This window comes from Cucurbita moschata, unplaced genomic scaffold (assembly GCF_002738365.1).
Source record: "Cucurbita moschata cultivar Rifu unplaced genomic scaffold, Cmos_1.0 Cmo_Scf00019, whole genome shotgun sequence".
Classification (NCBI taxonomy): domain Eukaryota; kingdom Viridiplantae; phylum Streptophyta; class Magnoliopsida; order Cucurbitales; family Cucurbitaceae; genus Cucurbita; species Cucurbita moschata.
In genome coordinates this window covers 2,373,015-2,384,247 of record NW_019268535.1, presented here as the reverse complement: position 1 = coordinate 2,384,247, position 11,233 = coordinate 2,373,015, and the positions used below count along the sequence as shown (strand labels likewise).

The 11,233-nt window shown below is 39.3% G+C and overlaps 3 protein-coding genes across 3 annotated transcripts in view; 1 reads left to right on the top strand and 2 right to left on the bottom strand.

Moving 5' to 3' along the window:
• LOC111456845 (receptor-like protein kinase At5g59670) overlaps positions 1-2,332 on the bottom strand; it is a 5,324-nt gene extending 2,992 nt beyond the window's left edge. The window contains exons 1-5 of the mRNA XM_023098879.1: positions 2,064-2,332; positions 696-1,757; positions 469-616; positions 265-336; positions 56-127 (exon numbers count right to left, since the gene is read on the bottom strand). Of these exons, the coding sequence (XP_022954647.1) occupies positions 56-127; positions 265-336; positions 469-616; positions 696-1,757; positions 2,064-2,145 (1,436 nt within the window). The 5' untranslated portion in view covers positions 2,146-2,332. The remainder of the gene's footprint in view (positions 1-55; positions 128-264; positions 337-468; positions 617-695; positions 1,758-2,063) is intronic.
• A 3,569-nt stretch (positions 2,333-5,901) lies between these two features.
• Positions 5,902-6,576, top strand: LOC111456850 (dormancy-associated protein 1-like). The gene is made up of 3 exons (XM_023098884.1): positions 5,902-5,992; positions 6,079-6,280; positions 6,364-6,576. The coding sequence occupies exons 1-3, from the start codon at positions 5,902-5,904 to the stop codon at positions 6,398-6,400; spliced, it is 330 nt and encodes a 109-aa protein (XP_022954652.1). The 3' UTR covers positions 6,401-6,576.
• Positions 6,577-9,361: 2,785 nt separating this feature from the next.
• On the bottom strand, positions 9,362-11,233 carry LOC111456848 (squamosa promoter-binding-like protein 3). Its single transcript, XM_023098882.1, has 2 exons — positions 10,728-11,233; positions 9,362-9,745 (listed from the first exon to the last, which is right to left on the bottom strand). Exons 1-2 carry the CDS (start codon positions 11,102-11,104, stop codon positions 9,634-9,636), a joined length of 489 nt encoding a protein of 162 aa, XP_022954650.1. The 5' UTR covers positions 11,105-11,233; the 3' UTR covers positions 9,362-9,633.

Here is an 11,233-nt window from a genome sequence, read left to right as displayed (position 1 = left end):
AAAAAAAAAAAAAAAAAAAAAAAAAAATCAAGAGAAGTTTATAGGCAACACTCACAAAACTTCTAACTTGGTTATTGCTCCGAGTGAGGCTGGAATGGGCCCGTGAATGCTGTTTCCACTTAAGTTTCTGGAAAAACATACATGAACGGATTAGTGTATGAACCAATCAACAGGCCCATTAGCAATCAAAATCAATCAAAAGACCAATACAAAATTTTCTCACTATTTACTACAAAAGCGAAAGTGCTTCAAACAATAACTTACATGCTCTGTAGATGACGCAGGTGAGATGTTTCATTTGGCAAGAATCCCATCAGACCTTGGTTGTCCAGACCCCTGGCCATGCAAAGTAGAAGTTAATGCTTGTAAACAAATTGATTGAACACAATGCCATATGATTGCATGATATCATCTCAGATAACTATAAAATTTTCATATTCTTAAGGAACAAGAAGACAAGGAAAGTACAGTCCATCGATGACCCATTTGTTTCCAGCTCTATCATATTGGCAGTCTGCTCCACTCCAAGGATGTTGTTGAGGAACACATGGATCACCATTCCACCCGAAACGAACAGGAAGTGCTAATGCCTTCTTCAAGCTCCGCAAAGCTCTAACTACAATAATGTGAAAAAAATCAGTCAGAAATATGTCTCCAGAATTTAAAGACTGAAATACAGTATTATCTACGCCTACCTTCATCTGGGGATGTTTTTACTTCAGCTGAAACAATTTCAAACACCTCAATGGCATTGATTATGGCATGACTACCTTCTCTAGGCTGAAAGGTGATTGTCAAAGTCCTCCCATTGACAGCAACAGTAGTGTTAAGCACAAGAGCAGTATAGTGACCACCACTAAGTTTCAAAATATCCACATCTTCGAATTCAACGTTGCCATTTATCAAGATGTTAAAAATTCTTTGTCCAACATTTTTGATTGAAGCATCAATCTCAGCAAAGTGAAACCATATTGAGTAGTTTCTATTGGGATCCACATCCATCAAATATGTCAAATCAGGTTGACTATCAGTGCTTACAAGTGCAGACCGATATAGAGCTTCTGGATAAAAGTTAGGCAAAATTGAAGCCTGCTTTATGCTGGTTTCAACAGAGATGATATGATCAGACTGCTGACCAAAAGTTTTAATGGGACTCCAAAATCTATCCCCACCCCAGTTGTCCCCATTATAATCTGCATCAAACTTGGGCTTCCCAGCACCACAGCTAAGTCTTCTCGCCGTCCGAAGGATCACTCCTTGACCCCAATCAGGACCGAAATAATACGCTTTCTCATCAATTTGAAGGATTTCAATCGCAAGGATAGCAGGATCTCCATGCCCTGTGCTATGGAAGCAGAGAGAGGCAGAGCCATCCATTAAAAACACAAGGGCTTCAGCAAATGTTTGTTCGTCAAGGTTAGTCCACCCTGATTTAAGAGAACAGATTTGTGTGCCTTCAACAGAGACGTCGAATAGAGGTTCAGTGTCATGGTCAAAATTAGTTTGGTTAACAAGCCCAAAGAAGATCCTCACAGAGTAGTGTCCTTTCGGCACTCTGTTGATGATGTAGCAATTTTCCGGACCCGTATACATTGGGAAATAGCGTAGGGTTTTCAGCGGCGGAGAAATGTAACTCGGAAGCGTCGCATTCGCCGGTATCCCTCCTGTATATGCAAAGTCCTTGTGCCATCGCGTATTCGTTGGAGATGTGTGAACGTCATTGCGAGCTCCACAACTTATGCGCATAGCAAATGGTTCTTCAATAATATCAATCAAACAATGAGCATATCGTCACATCTCCTTACCAGAGGCCAAAAGTAACTAAATCAAGAAATTCAAGACGCTATTTCAATCAACATTCAACTAAACCGCACGGAAATCAACAAAACCTAAGTACAATATCCGCCAATGAATCCAGTCCAAATCGTTCCAGCAATTGAATTAACATAACGCTAACGAGAACTAGTGAGAAAGAGAGTGATTTAATCCTAATTCACTACAGAAACAAGAAAAAGCAGATTCAAACAAGAAACTAGCAATGAAAAAGAGTAGCGGAAGCTTACGAGGGCGAGCGGAGGAAAGATAGACAAGGAAGCAGTTAATCAGAAGCCAGAGGAGTAGAAATCTGAGCATCTTTAGTAGCATCAATGAATAGTTATGATCGAATTAACTCAGCCAAATGAAATCCTCACTTCACATTCCGATCTACAGTTCTTGTTCTTGTTCTCGTGTTCTTGTGTTCTTCCTTAGCTTTGAGGAGAGAGTGTTCTGGGACGTACGCAGCTTAGCTTTGCAGGTGAGAATTGATTATGCATTTGTGTTGGTTGACCCGTGAACTGAGGCTCTAATAATTGCTGCTCGACCTTATCACCGCTCATGCGGCTTCACTATCCCAATGCTTATTTTGACTTTGACTTTGACTTATTTTTAATTATTTATTTATTTATTTTTCCCAATTACCTTTGAATTTTACTTGTTTATACTTAGGTTGAGAAAGAAGGTTAGGAAATATAGTTATATCTCGTTGGTATACATTTTTTTCTTTGTTTCTCGACCCTATAGTAATTATAAACATATTTCCTTATTGGGTTAGGGCATTTCGAGACAAGTAGATCATTTCTAATGAAGAGGACAAGCTTCACGAGAATGATTCGAAGTTACCTATTCTCGAACTCTTTGTCGAGTTTCACCCAGCCCACATTTTTTTTAAGGGACCAAAGAAATGCCTCCGCTAGTTGAACTCAAAAAGTAAAAATGTAATATTTTAAAATTAAAAAATCAAATAGAGAGATGATCTCACCGTCCAAACAGATGATGGAGTTCAAATGTATGGGTAACGTACGGTGGTGATGTGCAATAGATGGCGTGATCATGGAAACTACAGTGTGCAGCGCCGCAGAGGAGTGAGTCCCGAATAGGAAGTGGATATTTGTAATTCCACGTAGATATATTCCTTCGATTGGAAGAAACCAAAGGCCAAGAGACGCGGAGAAGGCGATGCAGATAACTTAGTAATGTGGTGGGCAAATACAAAATGACCAAAATGCCCTGGAGTTGATCTGAGTCGCAGTCTTTGATCGGACGGTGGAGAATGCTAGTTGGGTTTGACTTTAGCTTTTGACCCCAATTACCGCATAATCATCGGGTAGATTTAATTCCTATACTTTATTCCATCCCATATTTAGAGGTTATTTTTTTTAAGGAAAGAATATATTCCGTGAATATTTGATTATACTAATAAAAATATTCTTTCAACTTTATGCCTAATAAAATATATCTAAACTTTCAAAAGTTTCAATAATACTGTAAAGTTTAATATTTTTAACTTTTAAATAAGTTAAAAAAATTCTCTGGAAACCGTTAATAATTTGTATCGAAAATAACATTGAGCTTTCAAAATGGTGTAAAAATTACCTTTTTTTATCTTTCGACAGCTATTAAAAATATCCTTGAGTTTTCAAAAGTTTCATTAATATTCTTAATTTTTTTAAAAAAAACTTTTAATATTAAGTTTCGAAAATACCCATGAGCTTTCAAGAGTAATATTAGAAAGTTTAGAGATAAATTTATGATGTCCCTATATTGACAGTAAGATTTTTTTCTCGATAAATGGTATTAATGCTACTTTTAAAATTTTGTATTTTTAAACCGATTACTTAATTTAAGGGTATTTTTTTAACTTAAAAAAATTGAAGATACTAATTAAATTTTTTAAAATAAGATATTTTTGAATGATTATTAAAAGTTCGAAGGTGATTTTGAAATAAATACTCATTGTTTCTCTCCAACAAAATTATAAAATTTTTATAAAAATTTAAAAGTTTAAAAATAAATTATAAAGTATAAAGAATATTTTTATTAATTTAGCTTAAATATTTTCTAAAAAGAATAAAATAAACGAAATTAAATTCGCATCCATTTAATAAACAAAATAGCCAAACACATTTTTGCTCAAAAAAAATTGATGTCCTTTGAACAAGACCATGAAGATGAAGATCAAGCCCTTTGAACAGGGCGAGCTTCAACGACAGCAGGCTTGCTAGCTCGGCACTCCCTGCACGGCGAAACAAACGACCGAAAAACACTCCACCCCGACCACGTTGACTCCTCTTCCTCCTCCCTTATTCTTCGCCCACCTCGTCTAATACTGTGGTTTCTCACCATCAGTTCATCCCTCTCGGGTTGCCGCTTACAAGAAACCTGTTGAGTATATTTACATTTTATTAAAGACAAATATTTTATATTAATTTTTTTTTTTTTTTTTATTTTCATTTAAGGATTATAAATAGAGAATTTCGGAGTAGTTTTAGTCAATATTCTCAACCTGGGCTTGTTCTGGCCTCGACCTAGGCAAAACGAAGCTTTGGCCACCATAATGGTTAGCTACACTCGAACCAAACTCGAACCTTTGGTCTGGTGTTCTGATTATCTTGTCGGGTTGGCGATCTTTAGAAGTTACGAACCTGGAAAAGGAGAGCGAATAATTGGAGCTGCTACTGCTGCTGATATCGGGGTTGGCCTTTGAGTAGACTGCCATGGCTTGAAAATCTGAGTGTCTGAAACTAAGCCTTAAATATAGTCTCTTGCTTGTTATGTTCTTATTTGCAATTAGATGTTTAGTTTATATTATATTGTTGATGGTGGAAATATCAAAGAGTTTAGGGTAATATTAATTAATGTTGGTTTAATCTAATTGTACTGGGACTGCAAATGCCGTCTTTCTCCACTCAAAACTATATAATATGATATAATTATAAGCTATTTAATGAAGAAATGACATGTATATACTCATGTTACATATATTCAAAACTATATAATATGATATTATTATAAGCTATTTAATGAAGAAATGACATGTATATACTCATGTTACGTATATTCCAGCATTAAACTATAGTTGTCTTTTTCTTCCTCTTAATCTTTTTATAAATGTTTCAAAAAATACCTTTGGTAGAAAACTTATAAATCCTATTTACGTAACAGTCGCCTTTTTGGACTTTTATTGTTGCTCTTTTCGAGATTTTAAAATGTGTCTGTTAGGGAGAAATTTTCATATGTTTATAAAAAAATGTCGTTTCCCTGTCCAATTTAGGAGGGATCTCACAATTCACCCCTTCAAGGCCCAATGTCCTCGCTGACACACTGCTCGTATCCACTCTCTCTATTCTGTAATTTAGATACCCAATTGAGAGAGTGATTTGAAAAAGAAACTAAAAGAATTTGTCCATGGAAATTCGAGATTCCAACGAATATCTTTGGGATTTAGGAGCATAGGAGTACTGTGAAGTTGTTGTACAAACGAGGAGTGGACGAACTGTATTAGAATCGTGCGAAAATGGCGTTGGAATCATTGGAACACCATCGGAAAAATGAAGCGGAAAATTGAGGGTTCATTTTACAGTCTCGAGTGAAAAAATTAAAGATTGTGAGATCCCACATCGATGAGAGAGATAAATGAATGCGAGTCAGTATGCTAGCTCTCTTAAGGATTGTTGGGGGTGAGTATAAATGAATGTCAGTAAGTATGCTGGCCCTCCTGAGGATTGTTGGGAGTGAATAATACTATCTCTATTAGTACGAGGTCTTTTGTAGAAGCCCAGAAAAAAGCCGTGATTTTGGACCATTTTTTATATTTAAATGCTATCTATTTTAATCCAACCCTATATTTTGGATTGGATCGGTTCTGGTTGTCGGGTTCATTCTTATTCAGTGTAATCCGAAGAATCGGACAAAGCCCATTTCGTATTGCATCTCTGAAAGCCTGTTAGACTGAGTCTTCCTCGCCTTCTTTTACTCGCCTGTAAGGAAGAGATTTATATATATAAATATAACCAAAACCAAAAACAGGGGAAGCTGACACACTTCAAAAATCAAAATCTTCTAAAACAAAAACAGAGAAATATGCTGGAGAAGCTTTGGGATGATGTCTTGGCTGGCCCTCAGCCCGATCGCGGCCTTGGAAGGCTAAGGAGAATCGCCACCAGCATCACCGGTAACTTTTTCTGATTATCACTAAAAACAGAGGAAAAACAGGGGACTACCTGATTTCAATTTTGATTCTCTGTTTTTGCGGTGTAGATACAGAGGGAGAAGGGCGAAAGTATCAGAGATCGCTGTCGATGCCGACGAGCCCAGAGACGCCGATGTCGCCGGCGTCGCCGCGGGCGTCGGACAATGTGTGGAGGAGTGTGTTCAACCCAGGTAGCAATCTGGCCACCAAGTCCATCGGCTCCGATGTGTTCGACAAGCCTCAGCCCAACTCCCCCACCGTTTATGACTGGTAAATTAATCAATCAATCAATGTTCATCGTTCTTTTCACCCCACTTCTCTGATATGAAATGGGGTTCATTTTTTTTTCACAGGCTTTATAGTAAAGGTACCAGGAGCCAGCACCGTTGAAGCTCCGGTGACTGTCGTCCTCACCTTTCCGGCTGAAATTTATGTTCTGTTTTATAATTTGTAGCAACCCTTTCTGTGAGAGAGAGTGAGTTGCCCCAAACTCTCCTTATGTAAGTTTCGCCTTTGCCATGTTAACTCATTCATGGTGGCATTTCCTCATAATCACAAAATTTTGGTATTTTTTTTTTAATTAATAACATCACTCATTCAAACTACTCAAGAACTCTTTCACTTAGCACTGTTTGATCACTAAGACTGCAAGTCAAGCTCCTTCTAGCTCGTATGCATGTAGTGACATTTATTTGGTTTATTTAGTTGGGAAGTACGATTAGTGTATCTTATGATGTTATTATTTCACTAACAGGGTCGCCTTTGGTAGAGTTTACCTGAAAGTGTTAGTGGGACAATCTACCTTGACTCTGTAGTTTACACTTTGTATTACATCCGTTCATACCATTAGTTATTTAGCGAGGGATTCGAACCCCTGACACATGATTCGTAGTCACGTGCTCTAATCTTTTGAGCTACCGAGCCAACTCTAAAAAAAAAGAACCTTTCCTCTTTATAGCCATTTGCTATTTCGGTTAAGAAGATGTGAGCACCTCCGTCTAAGACCCATGGAGACCCGATGATACTCCCTGTTTTCCTTTGATTACCCTTTTCACACAGAGACCAATGGGGGTCTGATTGCCGGCGTCGCCACTGTCATTACCGGCCACCCTTTTGACAGCGTGAAGGTAACCTCAATTACTTCGAGCTGAAGGTTAATCCTATGGACTGAAATGAACAATAGTTATAGCTGCTGAGTATTAATGTTTTGTGGAGCAATAATTACCATATATCATGATTGAAATAGATGTTGTGAATTGAATGCTTGTCATCTTCATCGTCCAACTACGTCTACCCGGTTATCCTTCAAAAGCGGTGTCCTGTTGGCTTTTTTTGTAATGCTCTTTGATTCCTCATATGTTGCCAGCATTGCTTCAATATTGCTTTTACCACTCTACTGAAACCATCCTATGTGGGCTTGAGCTTAGTCGGTTACTGTTACAAATGATAACAGAGTGATGCACCGGGCGGTGTGCAAACCTCACTCTTATAACATTACGCTTCTACTAAGGAGAGGTTTTTACTTAAGCTCTCACAAATGCTAACAAAGCTAGACACCGTGTGCAAACATTATTCTTATAAGAAATGTTTTGTTCCTCTCTCCAATAAGAGTGGACTTAGACTCTTACAAATGGTATTAGATCTTCACTCCCCTTGAGACCCAGCGTTCTTCTGGCACACTACCCAGTGTTACAAATGGTATTAGAGCTAGACATTGGGTGGTGTGCTAGCAAGGACGATGGGCCTCAAGGGGAGTGGAGATCCCATATCAATTAGAGAGGAGAATGTGTTACAAATAATATTAGAACTAGACACTGGGTAGTGTTCCAGCGAGGATGCTGGGCCTCCAAGGGGGGTGGATTGTGAGATCCCACCTCAATTGGGGAGGGAAACTTGTTACAAATGATTTCAAAGTTAGACATTGGATGTTGTACCAGCGAGAACGTTGGGCCTCCCCGCCTCCAAGGGGAGTAGATTGTGAGATTTCACATCAATTAGAAAGGGGAACGAAGCATTGGTGCGAAAATTTTGAGGGGAAGCCTGGTTGCCCAAGGAGAACAATATCTGCTAGCGGTGAGTTATTCAATCATTTTTCGTTGGTATCCTTTGCTTAATGACCATATTAGCAAAATTAAGACATGACGACGTTTGCTATTACATGCATTCATGATTGCACACTACTTCAAATGTTCCATGGCAACATGAATTGGTATTTTGAACTGCTATCATGTCTTATGAACACGAAGAACTGCTATCATCTTAGCCGCCTCGTCTTGTGAACACGAAGAACTGCTATCATCTTAGCCGCCTCGTCTTGTGAACACGAAGAACTGCTATCATCTTAGCCGCCTCGTCTTGTGAACACGAAGAACTGTTATCATCTTAGACGCCTCGTCTTGTGAACACGAAGAACTGCTATCATCTTAGACGCCTCGTCTTTTGAACACGAAGAACTGCTATCATCTTAGACGCCTCGTCTTATGAACACGAAGAACTGCTATCATCCTAGACGCCTCGTCTTATGAACACGAAGAACTGCTATCATCCTAGACGCCTCGTCTTATGAACACGAAGAACTGCTATCATCCTAGACGCCTCGTCTTATGAACACGAAGAACTGCTATCATCCTAGACGCCTCGTCTTATGAACACGAAGAACTGCTATCATCCTAGACGCCTCGTCTTATGAACACGAAGAACTGCTATCATCCTAGACGCCTCGTCTTATGAACACGAAGAACTGCTATCATCCTAGACGCCTCGTCTTATGAACACGAAGAACTGCTATCATCCTAGACGCCTCGTCTTATGAACACGAAGAACTGCTATCATCCTAGACGCCTCGTCTTATGAACACGAAGAACTGCTATCATCCTAGACGCCTCGTCTTATGAACACGAAGAACTGCTATCATCCTAGACGCCTCGTCTTATGAACACGAAGAACTGCTATCATCCTAGACGCCTCGTCTTATGAACACGAAGAACTGCTATCATCCTAGACGCCTCGTCTTATGAACACGAAGAACTGCTATCATCCTAGACGCCTCGTCTTATGAACACGAAGAACTGCTATCATCCTAGACGCCTCGTCTTATGAACACGAAGAACTGCTATCATCCTAGACGCCTCGTCTTATGAACACGAAGAACTGCTATCATCCTAGACGCCTCGTCTTATGAACACGAAGAACTGCTATCATCCTAGACGCCTCGTCTTATGAACACGAAGAACTGCTATCATCCTAGACGCCTCGTCTTATGAACACGAAGAACTGCTATCATCCTAGACGCCTCGTCTTATGAACACGAAGAACTGCTACTACCATATATATAAAACAAAAGGGGGAGAATAGTAACAAAACAAAGGTGCAGCTCATAATTATTCCAAATGGTTATGGATGCAATTGTTGAAGAAAATAATAAGACTGCCTTCCCTACAAAAGCAATAAATTGGTCTTCCAGTACAAAGCCAAAAGCTGGGGATTGACAGAAGAGAGAGAGCAAGCAGAGGTGAAAATAATGTAAGCATTGACCAACAACAAAACCAAGAAAAATTTGCTTGGGGAAGGAAGACCCTATAAACTACATCAATGTTCATCATTCTGGTCATTGCTACCTAGCTTCAGCTTTCGCCATGGACGTCCGATGAGCTCTTCCTCCGCCGCTGGTTATGTCCGGCCAACCGCTTCCGACAACTCCTTTTTGTTAGATCAAACTCCATAAGCCCATGAAATCTCCATTTCAGAGAGGAACACAAATCATGTATCTTTAGCTTAACGTGATCAAATGTTTGATACTAGGAACAATTCACAACTAATATGGCTTTAAACACCATTAAACAAATCCTACATACAATTTTGTCTAATACTCAATAACCCAAAGAGATTGATGATGAGGGTCAACCAAAGTTCTTTAGATGGAAAGCAATCTATGTCGGGACTACGACTGGAGCTCTACATTAGGAACGAAAATGATCACAGATGTATATTGCATCGGATTTGTTGTTCCTGTCAATTAGTATCTGACTCATGCCTTAGATTAACACTTCTTGTCACAATCACACTTTTGATGGCAACGGACTTGTAATTGTGCAACACTCACTTTTCAGCAACAAGTGAGCTAAGCCAATTTGTTCTTACGTCGTCTACGGCCAAGTGACGTATGCTCGAGCCTCTGGCCCCGGTTTAGGAAAAGGTTTTAAAAAACGAGGGTAAGAGATTTTCGAAAGAGATTTTGAAAGAGGTGTTATATAGGCAAGCAAGAGAGTAACAACAACGGTTCACAGTATATAACTATTAGTAGGGAGATAGAAAGACAGTATGTTTACCGTCCCTAAAGGAAGAACTAAGCTAGATAAGAGCACAGTATATAACTGAAGGACAACGTCCCATTGGTATCAGGACTTTTTTTAAAGAAAGTGAAAGAAAAATCACGAGGGTTTGTGTCCAAAGTAGACTATATCATATACTATTGTGAAAATATTGTTCTCGACCATCTATTATTCGTACGTCATTCCTAACTATCTATTATTATCCCTGAACTTTGTCAGATACATGACACTATTAATCTTAAATCCTCAATTTCATGATAGAGATGAAAAAAATTAATCATGTTATATCCTCATATGATTAATTAAATTTCATGTTAGCTTAAAACATAGCTTAAGCCATAGAATTAGAAGCAGATCTAAGATTAGGGTTTTGATCCAAAAACTACCTGCTGCATTGTTGGCAGAACCGTTGGTGGATTCCGGCAACAACAACCGCCGGAGCTTTGGCATGAAACTCACAGACCTTATGGCGGCGATGGTAGCGCTTCGAACCTGACAGATCGGCATTACAATTATCCGCTTGACACGACGGTGCTACCGCTACCGCCGCCGTCGCCGCAGCTCCACCGTACCCAGATCCTGATCCTTTATTAGAAGAACCACCACCATCCACAATTTTCTTCTTCTTATTGAAATCCTCACCAAACCCTAATTCTCCATCACCGTCTTCCTCCTCGTCCGCCTCTTCCTCCTCCTCGTCGTCCTCCTCCTCCACGTCGTAGTAATTTAGTCTCCGTTTTCCATCGGCTTTTCCGGTGACCATTTCAGAAGAGAAAGGCAGAGGCAGAGAGAGTAAGAAGAGAAAGAATTGGTGGGTGTTGGTAAGAAAAGAAGAGGGGAGATTAGGAGTAGTAATATTACTACCAGAGGCTAAGGACCACAAACTCCATTT